A 25,731-nucleotide genomic window follows, 5' to 3' on the forward strand; every position below is an offset into this window, starting at 1 on the left:
CACTGCAAGATAGTCTACTTACCTCTGCATAATATTTACAATTACACAAATGTACTTTAACCTATTTTATTATCATGAAGAACATTTAATAAGCACTAATAACATTGTTATTTAGTACAACATATATAAAATACTTGAAATATTGTTCCTACCTTTAGATCTGACGTCTTAGATGTTTGGGCTCTGAACTGCGATCGGATTGAAGTGAAGTGCAATGGCTGACGTGCAAGTTGTGTTTAGTGTTTTAAAAGAACCAATCGACACAAGGGGCCAAGCCAGTCAAAGGGCACAACACAAGCGATGACACAATCTCTTGACACCCCTTATACCCGTAATGGACTAGGCAAGATCTAAACATAACCATAGACTAACGCTTAAAAATGATACTGCTTGCGTTAAAACTATAGACAATGACAACTTCAAATGAACCAAATCTTACATGACTTCAAACCTGCCACACAAAGACGGGTGCCACATGTCTGGCAGGATATGTTCACTTTTTCGCTAACACCTTGTCACTAACATCAATGTTCGACACGGGCCCGCTCTTAAGATATTTCGGAATTATTCAGTAGATTCTACCTTTAGAAGAGTTTCTTGTGATCATGGAAATGGATTAAATGCATTTATTCAGCAGATTATATAAGGGAGGATAATGCATTAATTTTGTCTTCATCAGAGACACTTCCGGTTTCCGTCCAGAGTTCCGGTATCCCGTCCATGCTTTTATCAGCGCCGTCCGGCCAACCGTTATGAGGTGATTGATCCCCGAACCTCTGGTGTTAATTATATCTTGTTCGTATTAACACGGTGTTTACACGATGTGAGTTCTCAGTAACATCTGGTGGATTTCGTCAGAGCTCTCAGTAGCCGACTCAGCTTCTCAGAAGTCGTGTGACGTAAACCCGGACGTGTTAGAAGGAAACCTTGCCACCAGATGGTACTTCCATATTGACAAGTAATCTGAACCGGCGCTATGGCGCATGTAATGTTGACCAGTTGGACAATGGGTATTTCAAGGTTCGTTATATTTGTTCACTTCACATTTCTTCCTTTTCTTCCTGTGCTTTTTCATTTACTTCTTTAAGAGGCATTTAGAAGCTGGTATGATGAAGAGGAACATTTATATTTTATTTTACCTAGTATAGCTTACCTGTCGTTACAAGTTATCCTCATATTGTATTACCTCGCCATCATCATCGGTAGACCCCAAATAACTGACTTCTCATTTTTAGTTATAATACTTTGAAAAATCGGTGTCCCACTGTGTTTCTGATGGTCCGTGATAGCAGATGTAATAGGCTTCCTGGGCACCTGCGTGATTATATTTTTCTGTATTAACGTAGAATATACGACGTCGTGTCAACATATGACTTGAGTCAATGTAAATGGTTTTATACCTCAAATGTTGCTGAGAATATGTACGCATACATAAAAAATTTTAAATACTGAGGGAATAGTACCTTTGTTCAACTGCTGTACCTCTGCGTTACTTTGACTGTGCAATATATATGTAAATTACATTTTCATTTGTACAAAATATGCACAATATATGCGTAACATTATTGCAAAACTATTTTTCACACATACCAAACTATTAAAATACTCAAGTATGATGTAAGACACACACATGTATATTTAATGATGTATGATGTAAGAACGGCGTGACCGTTCCTGTTTATAAAAGCAGTTTGAAAAACCCACATGTATATGTTCCTCCCTTCTTGAATGCACAACAACCCAAACAGATCCCAGTCTGTCTCAGTCCCGCAACCGTATTCAAACCAGATTTTCCCCAGGTTCACGTTAAACACCTTGGTTCCATTACATTTTGCTTACAATGAGATCCTTCCCAATTGATGATCTGCATACCACAGCAAACCACACAGTCTACAAGTAAGATGAGCAACAATTTACGTTTTTAAAATTGTATTGTTACAAGTGACTAAAATTATATTATTTCAAATAAATACCTATGGAATATTTCTCTTTTTAACTTCATTACACATCTTGAGTCCTTAAGAAGTACTATTCCTCTACGCAGTTTCAGTGTTTGGTTGATAATTGCGAAGAAGGTAAAAATATCAGAGTAGCAACATCTTTAAAGGTGATTATATTTATTGATTCTTCCAACAGACGTGATGAGATGAATAATAGGTGAGGTAAGGAGAAATTGGGTTTAACGTCGTGCTTGAAAATATTTCGCTCATATGACGACGTGCATGCGTGTGTATGTGTATGTGCGGCTGCTTGTACTAGCCCAGACTGAAGCTGGTTTTATAGTGCTAGCACACTGAGATACCATGCCGCAGTGAACCATGAATACCCAACTCAGACACATTATACTGACTCCGAGCCGACCAGTCCTTGTTGTACCCATTAATGCCAAGCGCCAGGCAGGGACCAATAAGTACCATGGTATGACGCGGTCGGGCATCGAACCCGCGACCTTCCGCTCTCCGGGCGGACGCTCTAACCACTACACCACGGAGGCGGTCCAGATGAATAATAGGAAAACGTATGAATGTATGGTCATTCTGAAGAACAGACTCAGTTACCCAGTGTATACTCTTTTCACTCACTTTTTGTATAAATACCTGACATCCATGGCTTCGTGTAGGAAGTGACGTCATTACGTGCATCTCTCGATTTCTTATCGCTCACCCCTGCGCGTTTCTTTCTCATGCGCGTTGTATGGTAGCAATTCTATATTATGCTTCAAATCCAATTTTCGGTGTCGAATGGGCTCCGGGTATATAGGAAAACAGATGGTATAGGAATGTAATTATGAAAATAGATAAATTAATATAACATATCGCACCCTGATATTTAGGAAATTTCTAAATGGGTCCACTAATTACTTCAAGCAAGTACCGGTATGCACAATATATTTTAAGAGCGTATATTCATCGGTAGAATAATGATAAATATACCATGACAAAAATTACGAATCCTCAATGCACGTCTATAGCGTTATTTTTGAAACCTTTTTTCACTAAAATGCAATTATTTTATTTTGTGATAATATATGCATGTTTGAACTGATCATGATATGAATAAATATAGATGTACGATTACACATTACGCTTATCGATTGATTTAAACTCTCCGTCATTTCTATCAGGTCATAAACAAGCACTTATAAATATAATCGCTATCGCTCACGGCACCCCGGAAATGAGCAATGACGTCACGATAAGGAATTCCTCTGTACGTGCTGAACGGAGGCTTCCAACCCTCGGATGACCTTGGCGCTCCTGGTGGGTTACATCGCAATGACAGCATTCGCAGAGGAAACACCGACTGCGACGTTGACAGTTTTTTCAGAAGCGGTCCAAGTGAAATCAGTGACTCATTTTATGTATGTATGGATAGGTCTGATTACTATGTGGCATAAATGTTTAGCCTAAGCGATGGGGAATTCCCTCGAAAATAACAAGTGGCGCCACAAGGAGATTCATTATATACATGGAGATATAATTAGAAGGGATCTAACCCGCTAGGTAAGCTATTTTGCATTTTGTTTGCTTATTGTATTTTATGTAACACGTGTAAGCGTGTTTATGGAGTGAAAATAGTGTAAGTGAGTGAGTTGTGACATTACATGAGATTTACTGGATAATAATGAAACCGGTTTGTGTATTTCGTCATGCAAGCGTCACACTTAATAGGCTGTCGATGATAATATATCTGCTGACTTTATATACTCATGCCAATAATGGTTGTCACCCCCTTCATTTTTTTTAATTGGAGAGGGGATGTGGGGTGGGGTTGTGAGGTGTGTGGGGGTTGGGGTGGGGAGGGGGTGACAACCATTATTGGCATGAGTATATATGTGCACGTATGAAGTTAATACCGCAGCATGTATGTAGTACGTCTGCTAGTATGTAGGTAGAATGACAATATTTTTTACGTGTAAACGGCAATTTGCCATATGTGTAACTGCAGTTACGTATGAAGTTAATACCGCAGCATGCATGTAATACGTCTGCTAGTACGTAGGTAGAATGACAATATTCTTTACGTGTAAACGGCAATTTGCCATATGTGTAACTGCAGTTACGTATGAAGTTAATACCGCAGCATGCATGTAATACGTCTGCTAGTATGTAGGTAGAATGACAATATTCTTTACGTGTAAACGGCAATTTGCCATATGTGTAACTGCAGTTACGTATGAAGTTAATACCGCAGCATGCATGTAGTACGTCTGCTAGTATGTAGGTAGAATGACAATATGTTTTACGTGTAAACGGCAATTTGCCATATGTGTAACTGCAGTTACGTATGAAGTTAATACCGCAGCATGCATGTAATACGTCTGCTAGTACGTAGGTAGAATGACAATATGTTTTACGTGTAAACGGCAATTTGCCATATGTGTAACTGCAGTTCAATGGATGATACATACACGTTTTCACGTCGTTGTATACTATACAAAAATCATGTTACTTCGGTTTTTAGTTTTAGACGAACATGATGGAAACATATTTATCTTTGGAGTTGTTACCGACTATAGTCTGTTTGCAGTGAAAACGTACTGATGAATTTCACTTTAGACAGTAAATCGTATAGAGTGAAATTAAGACAATTTTACCTTGCCAACTGAACATATAAATCTCAGAATTGTATTCAACATAGGATAAAAATTGTTCAACAAACGATCATAGTTTCAGATCGCTATTATTGGTTTGTGTTACAAGGGGGTATGCGCATCAAACGAAACACCGAGAACAATTAGGGATGGTCTAAGTTGCACGTGCATTTGTTTCACTTTTCCAACTACTGCGTTTACCCCCTTGTAATACAAACCAATAATGGCGATCTGAAACTCGTTTTCACTGCAAAGAGACTATACAATTATTGTTTTCTCAGTAAACTTCAGAAGGCATTTGGTTTCTTCCTTGACGACTGACCCGTGAAGATCCGGGGTAGAATACGTCTTCAGCAACCCATTCTTGTCATAAAAGGCGACTATGCTTGTCGTAAAAGGCGACTAACTGGATCGGGTGGTCAGGCCCGCTGACTTGGTTGACACATGTCATCGGTTCCCAATTGCGCAGATCGATGCTCATGCTGTTGATCACTGGATTGCCTGTTCCAGACTCGATTATTTACAGACCGCCGCCATATAGCTGGAATATTGCTGAGTGCGGCGTAAAACTAAACTCACTCACTCACTCACTCCTTGACGACTGACGACTGACGACAGACTATATATATGTGGTGACTACGTTAAGTAACAAATACGTGATGAATCTTTTAATGAAGGTTTCACTTACATTTGTGGTATGGGATTGTGATAGACTAGAACTAGAACTCTTTTTGAGACTGAAAATGCGCTGAAATATTTTTTATGTCTCTTATGATTCGACAGCGTTCAGAGTGAGTTAAGTTGTGATCCAAATGGTATTAGTCAATATGTGAAAACCTGACAAAGGTTGTTGTGGACAATTGAGAAGTTACCTGTATGTAAAGGGTGTGCCAAACGGGATCACATCATAAATGATATACCGGTATGTATAGGTTTAGGGGCGCCATGTATTATAAAATGTTAACTTACGTGTTGAGGATTACATATATACCATACAGGTATGCATACGGTTTGAGATCGACACATATCATAAACAAGTTGACGTCTTGAGGTTGTCACACTTCATATACATGTATACAGTCGTGACATATATATTATACAGGTGAGGTGAGGTGAGGTGAGGTGAAATTGGGTTTTACGTCGTGCTTGAGAATATTTCTCTCATATGACGACGTGCATGCATGTGTATGTGTATGTGCGGCTGCTTGTACTAGCCCAGACTTAAGCTGGTTTTATAGTGCTAGCCCACTGAGATACCATGCAGCAGTGAAGCATGAATACCCCACTCAGTACCCATTAATGCCGAGCGCTAGACAGGGACCAACAAGTACCATATTTTAACGTCTTTTGGTATGACGCGGTCGGGGATCGAACCCGCGACCTTCCGCTCTCCGGGCGGACGCTCTAAACACTACACCACGGAGGCGGTCTATTATACAGGTATGCACATTGACATTGATACATATAATAAACAGGTATACGTGTTGCGGTCACCATATTTACATATACACAGGTAAAGCATGAAATCAACGACCTTCATAATGAAGGTAAATGCTTCCTGAAGCAACAAGGAAATGAATTTAAATGTCAGTGTCAGTAGTATTGCTGTAGCACATGCATCGACTGCACAGCTTTGGAGAAAAGAACGAACACTGGTGCACACAAACAACACCAAAACAATTAACAGGGATCCGAACCCTACGACCACAGGGCTATCTTAACTTCCTATGTGTGTATTTCCAGGGCCCCGTTTCACACGTAAGCCTAAGATCTCGTAACTTTTCTCGTAGCAATCGTACGTCCTATATTGTAGCATACACTTACGACAGTCGTAGCGCTACGATAGCTTTGTGAAACGGGGTCCAGGACGGCTAATAGATCAATACTTTTTAAGTTGTATTGCGTTGTGCAAGTCTACATTTCTTGCTTGAGATATGCATGCATATTGTCCTATCACATGTGCACATGTGCGTGGTGACAATGTTGCTATGCCGTAACGTACATTCCAAGGTAGTTGGTGCACAGCGAAGAACGAACCTTCTATGTTGTGACTCAGTTTATGCTGGTGTATAAGTAGACATTGATAAAATTATTTGATATGGAAGGCTGTGGAATGTGACCGCAAAGTGGATATAGCTGTTTGCTTTGTCTTTCAGAGTAGCTGCGTCATGCAATAGAGTTTCTCATCTCATCTGTTGGGTTAAGACGTGTTGTATTCTGAAGGTTGTGTGAACGTGATTAAACGTCATCATGAACAGAATGTTAGTGTGGATGTTACTGATTAGGTCTACGTCATGTCACTCAACGGAGGTGACGAGACCGTCGTCAACTGAGACGGCGTCTTTCGATGCGACCAGCGAGACCTCTCTGGATGATATGTTCATGGGTACTGTCCTGTCACAGAGGCGTACAACAAGCAGGACAACAGTCACAGGTCACATTGACCTTGACCCCACGGAGAAAGGTCATCACCATGATGACCTCACAGGGAGGACCAGTTCAAGGTCGGGTCAGTTTGGGATTTTACCTCTCTTCTTCCCTCCTGTATGGGCGGGAATCATCCAGGCCGGTAGAGACATCTACAGCTACAACGTCAGTGACGACTGTAAGGTAGAACTTTACCACTACGCCGTGGACCTTCAACGCAGGAAGGAATGGGCCATTAACAGTAAGTGGTATGGTACGGATGTTAATAGTGAGCCCGTGCAGTATCTCTTCAGCTTAACGTTTGTGACATCACATATTTTGTTTCTACAAAATCTTGTAAACTAAAAATAATCGCAATAGCATTATTTTACTATATATGAGACATTGATTCCGTAGAGATCATAAGGAAATGTCATCTAAATCGATATGTAGTGTGAAAACAAGTTGAGTTAACGAGGTTTATTCGTATTTCTTGCATAAGGGTTCTTGTGGTAAGAGATTATTTTTTAGGTTTTTTATCATGTAATCTACAGATTTGCTCTGTCTTGGCGCTATACATTTTAGGATAATCTCCAGTTATGATTTGCAGTTCCGATCGATTACATTAGTAGTCTTGGTACATACCTTGCCCAAATGGTAACAAGATCGTTATTGCAAGCGGACTGAATCTGAGCAAACACGCTACAAACACGCTACTTCTTACCAAGTAAACCTATTGTGGCCTAAGGGGCGGTGGGGTAGCCTAGTGGTTAAAGCGTTGGCTCGTCACGCCGAAGACCCGGGTTCGAATCCCCACATGGGTACAATGTGTGAAGCCCATTTCTGGTGTCCCCCGCCGTGATATTGCTGGAATATTGCTAAAAGCGGCGTAAAACCAAACTCAGTCAGTCAGTAATGTGCCCTAATATTAAGTGTCTGATGCCACTGATGCTGATGCTGATGCTGATGCCATCACATTGTTGAAATGAACAGACAAACGTTAGTACACGTTTTGAATGCAATTAGTTAAACTTTCTTTCATCCCTTCCAAGAATATATATATAATATATCACAGTGACCCTTACCTACAAAGAATCGACACTACTGTTTATCGCAGGACTGAAAGTGTTCTGTGCCTGTGGAGGACGAAGGTTGTACACGGTCAGGTCATGTTGTCTTTAACGCGAGTGACACTTTACATGTTTAAATTAACGCTTTTAAATTGCATGGCGTGACTGACTGCTGTATGCTTACTCTGATGTTTGTTTAGAAAGATATGAATGCCTGTGCTCTGAGAAATTAGGAATCGTTTCTTAAAATACTATGTAGGTCAGCGGTATTTGTCATATATGCAGTAATGCTGTCCTTGCCCATTATTTGACAGATATGCTCCGAGCAATCGTAAATCGTAAATCGCCCTCGTCGACTTTCAAATTCCATTGCAGACATTACGTAGTGTTGAAAGCTGCACGTTCGACACGGGAACCTGTAATAGCCCGACGAATTCCCAATTGTGAACTGTAATTGGTCTATTCTGGCCTTTTAACGGACACCTGGTGTCATTTTCAGTAATCCATGCATAAATGTTTGTTCATATTTACCTCTAACTTGTAGTGTATGATGCGACTGGTAAACAAGGTCCTGGGCTAATCAAGGGATCAGTCACGTGGCATGGAAACTACGACCAATGTGTAAACGTTCGACACTCATTGCCATCACATGACACAGGAAGTGACGTCATGAAGGAAATACAGGCACAGTACTGCTCGGCTACATTTGATATCCCAGGATGGCTGGAGGACTATATAGCTGATCAGGTGATTACTTGTGCATTGCAAATTCCTCGTGTTCCTTCCCTACCGTGATATTACCTTGGCTAATGCAACAAGTGGGATAAAAGGCGACACACACGCCCACTTCACATAATATGATATGATATATATGTATAACAATTGCAAATGTTAGAGTGAACATTTTATTATTTGCAATTTTGAAACAGCGTTCTCATATTGCTTATGATATTACGCCGTTTCAACCAATATGTCACGGCGATAGTGCCTATTTATCTTCATACAGTGTACGGGCGAACACTTTAACCAAAGCTAACAAACGCCAGATAACAATATACTCGTCGTAATAAATAGAATGATATCGTAAATAGCCTGACACACACGGTGAATGAATGAATGAGTGAGTGAGATTATAACTATGAATATAGTTATGATGTAATTATGACGCAAATTCCTACACTTGGCAAAAAGTAAGAGGATCAACATTCATATATGATCATGATTCATAGTTACGATCCCTATCGTAATACAATGGCAAGTTACCAGTGCATTCATAATATATGATGACATTTTCCATCATGGCGTTGTCTCCTGCAGCACCTGCCGTTCCCCATGCACCTGCCGCACCTGACTGTGGACATCTGCATCCCTCCTGGCTGTGTGGAGGATGATCTCACCACCATCATCAACACATGTAGGTATTTACAGGTGTTTCTATTTTATACATTTTGGCAGGCTACTTCTTTGGCAGCTGACAAATGGAATGGAATTGTTTGTGGAGGTGCTGTCCTCATATTCAAGTTCGTGGTTATCGAACCATGGATACATTACACATTAGATAGTCTCTATTATCATTTCAAGACGATCGGAACAGAAATTCTGAGTGGAGGCTACAAACGGAATTTCACAGTTGGATACATTGCAAGCTGCGAGTAATAGTATATATTTTTTTAATATTTTGTTTCAGATAAGAACCAGTCAGAAACTAAGATAAGTTTGGTCAGCATCACGTGTCACGAGGACTTGCGACTTGTTGACGACGCCGCGGCCATATTCTCTGTGTGAGTATATTGTGAGTGTATAACAGGTGAACGTATCCCGCCCAACACGGGGCACTCGTTACAAACACATTCAAAGGCAAGGTCAATTTTTCACAATTCATAGACAAATGCATCTTCTTTAAAGGGGCACTGGTGACATAACCGCGTAAGACGTCACACTTCGCTGTGATAGCTTGCTGAAAAAGTCATACGTTAAGAATATACATTAATATATATACAGTAAAACCAGAAATTATTGAGAATTTAAGATTGTAATTTTATTTTATTTTTCACTCCTTACTCACGTATTAAATGTGAATATTAGCAGAACATAACTCCAGATTCAAATACAGGTGAACAGTTGTCCAGTCACCATGGGTAGCAATGCAGGCTTCATTGCGGCGGGGCATACTACTGACCCAATATCGGACCACCTCTTCTTTCATTTCAGAAATATTTGTCAGATTATTCTTATTGACACTTTCCTTCATAAGTCCCCAAACATTTTCTATTGGATTTAGGTCAGGGCTATAGCCTGGCCAATCTAATAATGTCATATTTTGGGTCCGAAACCAGGCCTGTGAATGCTTTGAACGATGTTTTGGGTCGTTGTCCTGCTGGAAGATCAAAAAAATTTCCATAGAACACGTGAGCAGATGGAAGTAAATGTCCCTCGAGAATATCTGTGTACCGCTCACTGTTCATATTCCCTTCAAATACACAGAGGGGCGTTGCCCTAACACAGATATGCCACCTCACACGTTAAATTTCGGACTGTACTTTGGGCGCTGATACAAAGGTTTTTCAGCTTGTTTGGTCCAGAATTTCAGTGTATTAGGTAACAGCCACACAGAACTTTCATTTGAGGAAATCACATTGTCCCAGTAAAAATTTCTATGCTGTAAGCACCAGTTCAACCTTCGCTCCTTTTGTTCAGGTTTCATGATCGGTGCTGGAATTCCTCGACTTTTCTGCCAACCCATTGCATGCAGCTCAGTTCTAATTGTCTCCTTACAGACAGTCACAGTTCCTCTATCAATCATATTCAGCCTTAAGTTTTCTAAACTCCTTCGTTTGTTTTTAGAAACAATAATAACCAAGCCGCCTCCTGTCTCATACTATACTTTATAAAAGAACAGCACGACATTTATATTATCACAGATTACATTACATCATTTGAAAGTGCCAGGACATTATTCAATAACACAATATTACACAGGGCCCACACCCTTAGATTCTAATTCGCCCGGGATTTGTAAGCACTTCATTCGAGTTCCTGTGTCTCAACAACATGGAAAACATCACTTTGAGCTTTCGTCTTAAGCAGACACGCCCTGATATGATTTATCCATTCAACGACTAACGAAAGATCATAATGAAATACCCCCCATTGTCGTCATTTCAGATGCGTCCTGGGTTTAATTGCATCTTTAGTTTTCTTCGGAAGCATGGTGACTGTCATTGTAAAGCTGACAACTCCAAAGGGAGAGGTTGAGACAACGACCCTCGTTGGATTCTTCAGCAGTCGGGGAAGCATCTTCTCCACTGCACGTCGCAACAGCATGCACTTCTCACGCTGGGGTAGCACCCGCTCAAAACGGGAAAGCAATCACTATCGCCTTGATAGTGTGTCTTCAGACTCGCCTTACTCTGCGGATCAACCTGACGTCGTTGAGGTTGGAGAAAGGTCCGCTAACGTGATCGAAACATGCCTCACAGAAGGAGATCGGGAGGCGACACACATGGCCATGAGGGAAGAGGGCCGTTCACGTCAGGTACGTTCACAAGGAATTTGCCCAAATAAAACCAAAGTTACTGGCCATTACAGTAAGAACAAAGTACGGAAAGATTGCATTTTAACCACTGACCTCCTTAAACCTTGTCATTTATGGTATTAAGAAAACATTATTCATCAAATCCCATCAACAATCAGTGGCCAGTACCACACATAACGAAACAACCTAAAATAGTTTGATTTGTTTGCTGTTTAACGCCACACTCAGAAATATTCCGGCTATATTCCGGCGGTCTGTAAGTAGTCGAGTCTGGGCCAGACTATCCAATGATCAACAGCACGAGCTTCGATCTACCTGAAACACATTCTTAAATTGTGGACTAAGCATAAATGACAAAACCTTAGAGACATACATAGTATTTGATTTATAATATTCAATTGCAGCATGTCAACGAACTGCCAGTAACTTCTCCGTCAGTCAGGATGGAACGCCTGGAGCATAAGCAAAATATACAGATCGAAGAAGCCCAGTTTAAAACAGGCACGCGGAAATTAGGTGAGTCTCATCAATGACGATGTTAAACCCCAGTGTCTTTCTTCCGAATCTCACTTATATCGCATTCATATTATGATCATCCAACACTGAAGTACACGTTTTTGGTTCAGGTGGTGTGATCACGGATATGATCCTGTGCTTCTCCTTCCCCACCAACGTCACCTCGGTGCTAGGAGAAGGAAACACGAACCTTTTGTTCTGTCTCAGTGGAGTTCGCTTCCTCTCCATCTCCTGGATTGTCATGGGCAACTGCCTCAGCTTCATCCATAAAGCTCCTGACAGTGTTGGTAAGGATTCGAAAGTGGGTGGGTCAGTAAGGTTTGACGACGCTTTTAGCAATATTCCAGCAATATCACGACAGGGGACACCAGAAATTGGCTTCACACATTGTACCCATACGGGGAATCGAACCCGGGTCTTCGGCGTGAGGAGCGAACGCTTTAATCACTAGACTATCCCACCGCCCCGTGTTTAGTGAAAAGTTTAGAAAAGATGCTATGTTTGAAATCAGTGCAGATTATTTTACTAGCAAGATTATTTATTTATTAAATATTCAGATGTTTCTATACGTCTCAGATACTTTGATGCGGTTTCATTGGTATAATCTGTGATGATTTGTTTAATATGGTACCATAGGTAGAGATCTAAATATGGCTCAAACTTAATTGGACTATTTTTGGAACCACAAGAACATCAGTTAGTTCACAAATCATCATAACTTTTTAATGCCGCATTTATTGGCAATTGGCCCTTAACCAAGAGTCACATACCATAAGGAAGTATAAATAAAATAGCTTCTTTCTCTTCAGAAAACAGTGTAACTGGTGTGGAATTAGCACAGAGTTTCTGGTTTCAAGCCATTATCAACTGTACCTTCGCTGCCGACACTTTCTTTATACTCAGGTGATGGTACAACAATTCGTGTTCATGAAATGCCATATAAATTACTAAGCGAAGGCATTCATATCTCAGTACCTCAATACCTGGCCCAAACTTTATACACTTAAAAGATTACTTTGTTCAAAGAAAGCTAAATATGTTAAAGATTTGTCAAAATTTATTAAATGTTTCAATAGAAGTTTAGATATAAATACATGTAATTAAATGTTTGTATCATTCTCTAATGGCACCCTTGTATATATGAATATGTATGCATATTGTATTGTACATTATCCTGTCTCAATTATATCTCTCCAATGCCATCTTGGTGTATATATGTATATAAGTTGTTTTCCACTCCACTCATGTACCACCGTTGGTGGAAGTTGAAACCTTCAAACCTTCACAATTTACTGCAAATGTAAACATTATTTTTGGAAAAACTAATAAATATAACATCTTGACATCTGAACTTGCGAAGATTGTATGTTAAAGTCAGCGTAGATTCCTCGTTTAAATTTAGTTTTAAATAAAAAATTGTCACGTCTTGTCCAATTTAAACGACACACCCTAACACGATTTGTAATTGATCTTATAGCGGCACATTGCTGTCCTACACCTTCCTAAGGGGAATTGAAAGGAAGACTGCTGCAGGAAAGAAATTCACCGTCACACCAAAGTTCATCTTTCTCTTCTATCTTCATCGTATTATCAGGTAATGACAGAAATTCTTTCAGCAGTATGGTTATAATATGTGTGATCTCTTGCTCCGCGTAATAGAGGAGGTAAAGTGATGAATTGCTTTCACAATCGTTGATCATATGGAACTATTCTAAAGTATATGGAAACGTCATTTGTTTGTCGCCACGTACAAGAAACACCATGTTATATGATTATGGAAGCTTCCGTCATTATGTGGTGTGGAGAGCGGAAGGTCGCGGGTTCGATCCCCGACCGCGTCATACCAAAAGACGTTAAAATATGGTACTTGTTGGTCCCTGCCTGGCGCTCTGCATTAATGGGTACAACAAGGACTGGTCGGCTCGGAGTCAGTATAATGTGTCTGAGTGGGGTATTCATGCTTCACTGCGGCATGGTAACTCAGTGGGCTAGCACTATAAAACCAGCTTCAGTCTGGGCTAGTACAAGCAGCCGCACATACACATACATGCACGTCGTCATATGAGAGAAATATTCTCAAGCACGACGTTAAACCCAATTGCACCTCACCTCACCTTATTATGTGATGTCAGTTGTTCATCATCAAGGCGTATGATGTACCATTTCTATTTAACAGTTCTTCATGTTTCCGTTGACTTACACATTAATATTGTTGAAATGTATATTTTGCTTTCTGGTCAGTCAGTTCTTGCATTTTAATTTGAAATACAATAATCAAAAACGTTACGGATCATGAATACTTTAAGAATGTTTTTATGTGTGTGTGTGTGTGTGTGTGTGTGTGTGTGTGTGTGTGTGTGTGTGTGTGTGTGTGTGTGTGTGTGTGTGTGTGCTAGGTCATTCCTGCAAAACATATCCCCCAAAATATGAGTGATCCCTAACTTTCTTTTGTTAAGTATGTATGGAATTAGGACACATATTTTAGAGAGTCATTTTTGTAATGGTAGTGAAATGTGCAAAACATAATATAAACAGAGTTGAAGAAAGATTTGGACTCTTACATTTTTGTTCATCAAAGATGATCATCTTGTTTAGAATATGGCCGTGTTACCTGGTTGTAGTGATGATCTTCACCAACATACTGCCCTACATGGGGGACGGACCTCGCTGGAAGTATGTCACTACCGCCATCAACCAGTGCAAGGACCACTGGTGGGCTAACGTCTTCTTCTTCAGCAACTTCTACAAGGCAGATGAAATGGTGAGAGAATGATGTGGCCGCATATCTTGCTGTCTTTCCTCACCACTTACGTCTGATCTGTTTCAAGTGCCTTTTATATTTGTTTGTCTGTTTGTTAGTCGATTTTATAGATCCTTAACTGTTTTTTTTGTAGATCCTTCAACTACAAATTAGGATAGATCGTTTCGGTGTGTTCAACTCTCCTTTTTCTTGTTGTAGTGTATGACCTGGACATACTACTTGGTCAACGACTTCCAGTTCTATCTCATCTCCCCATTCATACTGATACCTCTTGTCAGGTAAGACCTTCAGTTACCTCCCTTTCTTTATGGCTCGTCGATGTTCATGGTATTTGTTATGCTGAATTTATAACACTGTGTGGAAAGAAGGACAATTGTTTGACACGTACATAACCTTATTTGCAAACTTAAACTTTGTGTAGGTAAACACAAAAGAACAAAACATGTTCTCACAGTAAACTACGGTCATAACGAACTCAAAGGGACTGCTAATGTTACAATCATAGTTTGTTAAAGCATTTCGACCATCATATACAGCAAGGATTCGGGACCGAATATAACTATAACAGTTCTTTAAATCTACTTGTTCGTTATATCCTCTAGTTCTGTATAAGCGGGTATTGTGACAAACGTAGTTTATGGTATTATATAGGGCATATATGTACGCCATGATAAATTCTTGAAAACATTTTTCCCGCTAACCAATTAAATTATTAATTTCCTCAGATACATATTTGTCTGTAGTTAAAATGTGGTATAATTGCTTTGTGAACGAAAAAGAGACGAATAACGGTGAACAGAAATAGGACCAATTTTATGCCATAAGGGTTTCCCTGTCAACATTTTAGCAATGTTTTGCGATCACAAACAGTTCCAAGCTATCGTTTGGAAATTGATGAATGTTCGTATGAAGCCAGTTCATACCACCTTCTGTCTTTTTTCAGATTACCTCCCCTTGGTTTCACCCTTCTCGGTCTCCTCGTTGTCACTCAGGTTGTATCTGTTGGAATTCTGAATAACAAGATCAACGGAAACATGCTAAGGTAAGCACATCCTGAATATAAAGAAATGAGGGTTATTGTCAGGATTACTTGCAGCTTACATAGAACCATCCTGACGGATGGCAAATATTTCAGTTTACAGAAGAACACAATGCTTCGGATGGACTGTGTTTCTAAACACTGTCCCAATGTTCGTCACAACACATACCTCAAGAGGCTACTGCATCTGAAATCAAATGTTATAATGCCTTTTTAATGTGAATAGCACAGATATCACTGTATTGTGATTAGATTCAAGTTCGGAATGGTTGAGTCCTTTTCCCGGATATATGTAATATTACAAGCTACGTTTGTATTCATTCCCTGACACAATGTCCCACTTAATTTCAGGATGGACCATGGCTACTTCTCCGACGTTTACGTCAAGCCCTACTGCCGGGTGGGAGTATTTGCCATTGGGATGATGCTGGGGTATATCTTAAACAATTTTGGAAGACGGATGTACCTTAGAAAGGTAAAAACAATGAACATGTACATGCTTACACCATCTCCTCTGTATATTTAGAAGTGATGTGACACGTCCAAAGGGAATGGTACAGTTATAGTCTACACAATTGCTACAAATCTCATTTATATTTCAGTTTGCATGTGACGTTTTCTTTTCTCTCAAGTGTTTCACCTTCTTAGACACTTCTGTTTATCCGTCTCAAAGCCTCTTCTGTTTACCCGTCTCAAAGACTTTTGGAAATTCCCTTCTATCCATAAATTTAATAGTCTGTCATGTACATCTCAGGAGAATCTAATCAAACGTGTACAGTACTACATTTACCATGCATATATAAAAAGAACTATGTATTTAGAAACACTTTAGACTTCATTTGTATGCTCTGGTTAACTATGTATAGTTATATCTTGTATATGGGACCTTGGCCTCGTTACAAATAAACTCCTTTTGACTTGACTTGACTTGACTCTTCTATTTACCCATCTCAAAGACTCTTCTGTTTACCCGTCTCAAAGACACCTCTGTTTACCTTTCTTAAATGCAGCGGTATGCCAGACATATTTTGCGAGGACGAGAAATGAAATCTTTGTACGTGTTGTGTTGTAAATGTTCTTGTTCAGGTAACCGAATTCTTTTACTCATGGAAGAGGTTTTGCTCTGTGATGTGATGTTGAATAATACTTTTGAATAGTATGTAATCTGTTCCAGATGCCACTTCTACTTGGGTGGTTGACGTCGATGTGCATGATGACCTTCGTGGTGTATGTGACGTACCTGGAAAACCGAGCAGGGGGTAGTGAGTGGACTGCCAGACAGACAGCCCTGTACGAGGCACTAGCCCGCCCTGCATGGGGTCTTGCTGTCGCCTGGGTAATATTTGCCTGTAGCATTGGACAAGGAGGTACGGTTGTGACATTTAAATACACATGCTTTAAAGGACGAGTGAGGATGAAGGCCCTTTTGGCTCAATGCAAATGTTCATTTTTTCGGAAGATTAAATGCTTAACAAGCAACCTCCTGTCACACACATGCTGTACGTTTCTCCTGTTGCAAAGGAATTCCATCAGAGGAGGCAAGGGATCTAATGATTCACAAAAAGGCATCTTTCCTACAATTGTTGCACCCGTTTGGCTGTTATGAGAATTCCAATAACAAGTGATTGCAACGTCCGATTAATCTTTGGTGTCATTTGTAATCCTGTCCTTTTTATCATATTATTTCAGGGTATATCAATACGTTCCTGTCTTGGAACTTCTTTCTTCCCCTGTGTCGGATCACTTATGGAATTTATCTTCTCCATCCTCTTGTCATCGTGGTGGTGCTTGGTGCAACCCGTAACCTTCTGTTTCTCTCATCCCTGAATTTGGTACGTTTCGTTGAAGGACAATGCATAAGACGTAGTTTTTTATCGATGGAACCCGGAATATTTTCTAAATGGGGCAGCCCTCATTTGCTTGTTGTCGATTGTAAGTCACTCAAAAGATAACCTGTCTTGTAAGTTCTTGCAACTGTTTGTGGCTTCCAATGTAGACATTTGTGTGACTGTTTCTCTTGAAGACATAACAATGTTTAGACATTTGCTATTGACATGCATTCCAGCAGAAATTATATCATAAATGAGTAAATGTATTTAGTTTGAGTGATTATGGTTTTTGCCGCTTTTAGCAATATTACATCAATATCACAGCGGTGAACACCAGAAATAGGCTTCATCCATTTATCAATATGGGAAACTTGACGAGCTTATGCCCTAACCACCAGGATACACCTCCGCCCAAATGTGTTCAGAAAGCAAGGCTTCAGACTGTAAGTTCCTGCTTTTGTTCTTTCCAGTGGCTGTTCTATGTGCCCATCCTGGTGACGGCAACAGCAGTGGCCTTGATCCTCATGTCGTGTGTTGAACAACCTTTCATTAGACTAGAAAACCGTATACGGACAATTGTTTAACTATGTCCATCAATGTCTGGTCACTAACAGTTCTCTTTGTTCACTCGTATTTAAAACAAATAATGCTTTCAATCTCCAAATATGTACTTCCTACATTAATAAATAAAATTAGATTGATCATTCCATATTTATTGTCCGGGTTGTTATTCACTGACTGATATGTAATCATTAACCCATCAACAGGTCTAATTGTAGGAACACATACACGGTATGCTGCTTCAATCAGCAAAGATAATATGCACTAATGTACCATATATAACAGACCTTCTTCGGTATCACATACTAAATATCCATTACTCATGGCCTTTGGAGTTCAGTGCAAGCCTACAGAATGATGTATTCATATTGGGACTTAATCATTACTCAGGCTTCGCAAGGTGAGCCTTGTGACCTGTGTGCTTATTGACCTCAAACTGTGGTTAGTTATTCCGTTTTCATTTTCGATAATTGTTTTCAGTTCTTAAAAATAACACGATATGTTAAATCCACATATTGGTGACTGGTATATAATGAATACACTTATAAATTCACACACACACACACACACACACACACACACACACATATTTAAACGATTTTGTCCATATCACACTTACAGGAAGATGTCCAATTATGAGTTCATTGTACGATTCCGACTATTACCAAATAGAATTGTTGAACACTTTTTATTTATGAAGGATCAAGTACTTTCCATCTGAAATGAGAGCAAGCACTGAAATGAGATACAAATATTTAGGACAACAAAAACACTCATGAACGGCCAACAATCGCTAATACGTTTGCGTCTGATTTAGAGCGAGTGAATTTAGTTTTACGCCGCTATTGGCAATATTCCAACAATATTATGGCGGGGGACAGCAGAAATGGGTTTCATATATTGTACCCATGTGGGGAGTAGAATTCGGGTCTTTGGCGTGACGTGCGAACGCTTTAACCACTAGGCCACCCCAGAACTATAATAATAACGCTGACATATGTCAACGTAGACATCAATTTGCTGTCCTAACCTTTGCATATGTTTATGACGGGTGCTACCGGTGGGGCTTGATACAATAACCCGATACAATAACTATTGATAGTGATTCTATAAACACATGCTCAGGATAATTATAGTCGGAATTGTACAACAGACTCTCCTTTTAGCAGAGATTTCTATAACCGTGGGGGCGGTGGGGTAGCCTAGTGGGTAAAGCGTTGGCTCGTCACGCCGAAGACCCGGGTACCATTCCCCACATGGGTACAATATGTGCAGCCCATTTCTGGCGTCCCCCGCCGTGATATTACTGGAATATTGCTAAAAGCGTCGTAAAACCATACTCACTCACTGATTCACTCTTATAACCGAGGAAAAGGTATTGTCGCCTTTATGTACTGACAAGAGTTTCATTTGTGTGTTGCATGGTTACTGGGATGTTGTTATATTGGTTTTTGGCTTTCCGTACGAACGGAGCATATTTACCATGATTCATTTGATACTCGATGTATTCATACTTCAGTAATCCGTTCACTGCTAATTTCGGTGGATAATCGATGCCTCTTCTTTGGTGTCAGCGTTTATATGTTATAGTTCTTTGTTGCGCTAAAATTGAAAGGTGTGGTACAAAACATTCTCCTCTTGACGTGAATCCTACAGAGACATGGAAACAAGAGCCTAATGCTGTTGTATAAAGGTCCAGAGGTTATGTTTCATGAAGAGTCTTTAAGTAAACATCATCATGAACCTATAACAGGGCACCACAAGTAAATAGACTGTTCAGAAGAATCCGATGCAAATGTGATAGTAACACAAAGAAAGTAACCACGTCGTTAACACTTACTGACTTATCTGATACACGTTTTGTACCATGGAGACAAACACAAAGTAATTCAAATAAAAAAACCTGTCGGCAGCGTCTGGATTACTCCTGACCTGCTGCATTTTCTCGGTTGAGGGTAATTAACTGATAAATGGAATCATTCATAATGATTCTATTAATGTGGTGGGTGCTGCAAGGATGGAATTTAATAGCCAATGTATTGGGTTATTTGTGAAAAGTCATCTCTGTCATGAAAAGTGTCCGGTGACTTTGTAATTTGCGGATGCTGACATCTTCAGAGAGGGACATTAGGGATGCAATTTGGGTATCCGGTTCATCAAATGCCTTTTCATTTGTAGCGGTGTATTAATTAATATTCCTAATGCAGGTAATTTGAATATCTCTCTGTGTTACAGTATTACATGTTCTCCACAATTCACGACAAAGGCCTGTTTAATTATGTTTCCGTTGACGCTTAAGAGCATGGTAAGATTAATTGTATCATATACAGGCCTTAATGAACACCATCATCACTTGCTGATTTGTTTTTCAGAACGTTTTGCTCATTTCGTTAAAACTACATATCAAGGAATTCTGGGCTACATTTACATTCTACCTTGAATTTGTAAACTCACTATTCTGAGTCTTCAATGAGGGATTTGAACCATGTGAGAACCTCTTTCTGTAACAACTGATATGAACGTTGCCTGCGCCACGGGGGCTAATATTCATGGAAAAGCAGTTCCTATCATTGCTATTTTGAAATGATGATACGTTTGTTTACTGGTTACAAAGTGCAGTGTTGTTGTCACTACAGAGTTAAAGCATCTAAACGTTGGGGCAAAATACATAACAGTAATCGATTAATACAAAGAACTTTAATTTCAGGGACAACAGAGGACGAACTTTGGCGCCATTTTGCACCCGGTGTCGTATCTTTTGCCTCACAATACAAGGTATGACTTCATTCTGTGAAACGTCAACGCCGAAAATAATACTTTTGCAAGTTATATGGCAGGCTCGCTGAATTTCAGATGATAGAAAAAGCAGTTTCCCTCCACTTGTCCTTTTTGCAGCAGGAAATGTTTGTTGATGTACCGCGTACAGCATTAACTGCTTTTTATTGACGTTACAAACGATAAGATAACTTTGAATTTCATCTGCTGTGGACAATAGATGATGCTGATTATAGCGCAGCTGGTGGATCAGTGGTATGATGGAAGGCAAAAATTGAGGAGAGAAGATGAAGGTAAAGGCAGTCAGGTTCGTGTGTTAAAACGGTCGAAAACGTATCTACTGGTAAACGTGTGCCAGAACGGTCTATGTCGATGGTCGATGTTGTGACTGCCCATGTCGGCCGGGTTTTGTAGGTAAAGGTTTTACTTCATATTGGGAAACGTCCAGGACTGAAGCCTATTTCAGGTGTAGTCATCCATGAAATTCCTAAACTATTGCTTTCATAACATACGTAACACAATGCTCACTCAATCAATATCGGGTTATAGAGTTATACCTTTGGTATAATTGTGGGAAAGGGGTACTGTCCTAAAAGGGTTCATGATGAGTGGAGATTGGAGTTGATGAATATGTACTCAGTTCGAGAAGAAACACGAATCACGTAGAACTGTGATACAGCGATGGGTACAGTGATGAATAAAGAGATGGATGTATGCCGATGAAAACACGAAACAACGCAAGTCCCTAAAGTGAACACGCAGACGTGTTTTGTGATAGCGTCAATAAGACGTTAGATTGTTCCATTTGGTAACGCCGTAATTTGGTAATTTCGGTATTGAATATAGCCTCCATCGGCAGTCAATTCGGTATCATCAGAACACACAACTGACGAGAATCATTATCTGAGCATCGACCACACACCACTTATTTCATATCTTATGATCTAACTTCAAACATTTGTATTGTTCGCGTAACTGCATGTTGGAAAGGTATTGAAATACTGACCAGTGACGATCCGGGTTAGAATTGATCTTCGGTAACCCATGCTTGTAAGAGGCGACTAAAGGGATCGGGTGGTCAGGCTCGCTGATTTGGTTGACACATGTCATCGTTTTCCAATTGCGTAGATCGATGCTCATGCTGTTGATCACTGGATTGTTTGTTCCAGACTCGATTATTTTCAGACCGCCGCCATATAGCTGGAATATTTCTAATATTTAGTGCGGCGTAAAATTAAACTCTATGAATCAATCAATATTGAAATACTGTGTAACCTATCCCTGTAATGTCAAGCTAGCAGCTGGATTGATGGCGTCATAAGGGCTGCATATGTAAGATCCAGTCAGCGATTTTTCATCGTTTCACGCAATGCCATTGAATAAGCCCAGCGATGCTAAGAGTTTACGTATTTGTCAGTGAACTGGTTCCAGTATAACATAAGAACACGGTCTAGATAATACCAGTGTATTATACTGAGTTAGTTTATTCCAGCAATATCATGGCGGTGAACAGCAGAAATGGGCCTCACATATTGTACCCAGGTGAGGAATCGAACTCGGGTCGTCGGCGTGACGAGAGAACGATTTAACCACAATGTGCTATAAAGCTGGGCAACATAAACACGCGATGTTTATTAAACAACCTCCACATCATTGTGTTTTTCCACATCACACATCAACGTCTTTTTTTGTTTTAAACGGGTGATCTCTTTACGAATAAGTAGAAAATGTTATACATGTAATTCAATTTTTTATGTTCATGTCATGTGTGGTGGTGGTAATGTGTTATGGTATAAACTGTTTGTGTCTCCCAACTTTGCTGATGCTGTGATTGCTATTGTTACCTACCCACGTGGTAGGACAACCAAATCAAACAGTCCTAGAGGACCCACATAATCGATGGGTCACATTGTACTCCGGGGAAACGAATCATTGGCTGAGTAAAAGAACTCTTGTAGCGATCGCAGTATTCACCTTGTTGTGATAGGATATTGGAACAGTACGTAACATTCGTCTGGGAGCTGATTGGACACTGATGAAACTGACCGTGAAACAGCTGAACAAAACAGTTAAAACATACATCCATGCACCACACGCAAACCTGGCTTCGTTTCAGATGATCTGAACTTCTACATGAAAACAACTGTCCCGGAACACATCTACTAACTAGCGCATCAGTCTTGCACTTCGACATCGAGTACATCGACATCGACAGGTGAGAACAATATATAATTGTGTATCAATACAATGCTGATCGACCAGTAATAGACTTTTCAATTGGTGATGCGGAGCGGTTAAAATGCAAATCATTGTTGATAATTGATTTTAATAACTTGATGTGTGCTATAATGGACTGCATGCTTTGACGGTGATGTGATGGTTGAGTGTTATTGCATACTGACTTGGATACGTAAGACTGTGGTATGTCTGACCAAATGTCGAAAATTACGGGTTGTCGTGATACAGCTTGATGTTTCATGCAAAATCATTAGTATTAATAGAGTGAGTGAGTTTAGTTTTACCCCGCTTTTAGCAATATGCCAGCATTATCACGGCGGGGGACACCAGAAATGGGCTTCTCACATTGTACCCATGTGGGGAATCATGGCTACCCCACCGCCCAGTATTGATAGAACATTATAAGTCATTTTAGGAGGTCCCGAATTAGATGATATAACTACTGAGATTTCATGTTTGATTATTACCTGATAAGATTTAATATTGTTACATTATTTCGAAACCGCGCGCTATATTTGCACTCTACCAGAGAAATAACTTCACTTTAGGTATTTTGAAAATGTACTTATGCAGGAGTAGTCTTGAATTATCTCCCTTAAGAATGACCATCACCACAACCAGAACCTTGATCTGGACGAACTTGAACTTACTTATTTTCGACAACGAATAGTGAAACTCGTGTGTTATTGTTACGGATGATTAATGGGCCAGACACAGGTGTTAGTGTGTGGTTGATTCCATTGTGTGTGGTCTGCAAAAGATTCCATCATGTTATGTAAGCTTTTGTTCTGATATCGAACAACACAATATTCAAACTTGTTATCAGCAGCCACTATTATATACATCGATGCCTAGGCTGTCGACAGATGGATTGGTGTGTGTGAAAAGGCGTAATTTAAAAGGGATATCAACAGGAAAAGGATACATCTTTTTAATCAATAGGAATCCAGCTTTCTTAATGGTCATGTAATAGTCGAAAACACTATCCATCACTCTGAGAATTTACAGAAAACTGTTTATCTGAACTGTATATTTATAGCTGCAAAATTATCCAATTGTAAGTTTACTAACCTACATTCTGCTATGTAAATTATACACTGATGCAATACGTTTAAGCAGGTGCATTACGAATGTAAGGACTACATGGACACAGACTACACAAGCTGAAGAAAAAACGGTCAACAGACTGACTCACAGAACTTATCTACCCCACTGTCAGTGAAAGGGAAGATTGTCCGTGGGTATGTCTGTATGTGCTTTAAACATTTTCACGCAAAAATGTGTATTCCAATTTACAAAACTGATAAGCATAAAGATGTATAAAGTTTAATCAAATCCTTGTCCTTATAGTTGGTGCACTGACATTACACAAGAAATGTACTATTAGGGAAGTAAGGTTCACAGCTTGAACTGTTAAGGATACTTCCATCAAGCAAAAGTTTCATCAAGTCATGGCATAAGTAATACTATCAGGGTGATGAAGCTTTCAACCGAAAAAAAAATCTTTTAAAGTCTTTATAAAGTTATTGCATTTTGGAATGTTGTTTTTCAAAGAAGAGACATAAATATGTCTTTTTGCTGAAATGATTATATGATTAAGTAATGGGTATTTACTTAAGGAACCAAAATACACCAAACATTTTGTCAAATTAACTTTTTGAATCAAATGTGTGTTTATCCAAATTTGAAGATCATTCCAAAACTTCTTAGTTTCACAACATTCCCAGTAAACAAGGCACAAGTTTTCATCCTCATCTTTACAAAAGCTGCATGAGGCATTTCGGGTAAGGTTCATCTTTAAACGTTCCTTTTTGGTATAGATAATACCATGTAAAAATTAAATTGGAAATCTTAGAGTTTTACATCATTAATGTCTTGTCTGTAAGACTTAAAAGTCATTGGCCAATCAAAACCAGTGTTATCAAACACTTTCTCCCATTTATGACACATATGAGCGTTATTATTGTTAAATAACAATATATCATAAGATAATCTTGATCCATGTAATGATTTCATAAAATTATTTTGATAAGAATTTAGATTCATGTCATAGTTATGTATATACATGTGTTATTGTATTTTTCCATGATTCAGGTAAAATATTTAGAACATATCTATGATCTCATTCTGTCCCTTTTATTGAATATTTACTTTTCAAAGATTCAAAAGACACCAAACCTTCTTCATCACACGTCTTTGATGATTAATAATCCTCTATTTGCCCAGTGTCTGATATAATGATTTTGGTTTTTTAAAATTATGATTAAACCATAATGGCTATGCTAAAATTTCATCAATGTTGCTTTCCTTTATTGTAATGTTCGTAAAATACATATTTCATGCTTTTAAAACATCTTGATGGATTATGACTATCAGCTATATAATTGAAATTAGCACCAAATGTCAT

At 39.4% G+C, this 25,731-nt stretch overlaps 2 protein-coding genes across 2 annotated transcripts; both read left to right on the forward strand.

Annotated features, from left to right (window-relative positions):
- The first annotated feature begins 6,762 nt into the window (after positions 1-6,762).
- Positions 6,763-11,728, forward strand: LOC124259594. The gene is made up of 5 exons (XM_046693752.1): positions 6,763-7,262; positions 8,615-8,817; positions 9,388-9,484; positions 9,758-9,851; positions 11,236-11,728. Exons 1-5 carry the CDS (start codon positions 6,845-6,847, stop codon positions 11,726-11,728), a joined length of 1,305 nt encoding a protein of 434 aa, XP_046549708.1. The 5' UTR covers positions 6,763-6,844.
- A 292-nt stretch (positions 11,729-12,020) lies between these two features.
- Positions 12,021-18,447, forward strand: LOC124259582 (nose resistant to fluoxetine protein 6-like). Its single transcript, XM_046693737.1, has 11 exons — positions 12,021-12,121; positions 12,232-12,408; positions 12,931-13,024; positions 13,599-13,715; positions 14,717-14,882; positions 15,081-15,160; positions 15,826-15,924; positions 16,273-16,396; positions 17,096-17,288; positions 17,611-17,753; positions 18,221-18,447. Exons 1-11 carry the CDS (start codon positions 12,049-12,051, stop codon positions 18,332-18,334), a joined length of 1,380 nt encoding a protein of 459 aa, XP_046549693.1. The 5' UTR covers positions 12,021-12,048; the 3' UTR covers positions 18,335-18,447.
- The last annotated feature ends 7,284 nt before the right edge of the window (positions 18,448-25,731 follow it).

Source organism: Haliotis rubra, unplaced genomic scaffold (assembly GCF_003918875.1).
Source record: "Haliotis rubra isolate DU_JTF1 unplaced genomic scaffold, ASM391887v1 Scf73, whole genome shotgun sequence".
NCBI classification, from domain to species: Eukaryota; Metazoa; Mollusca; class Gastropoda; order Lepetellida; family Haliotidae; genus Haliotis; species Haliotis rubra.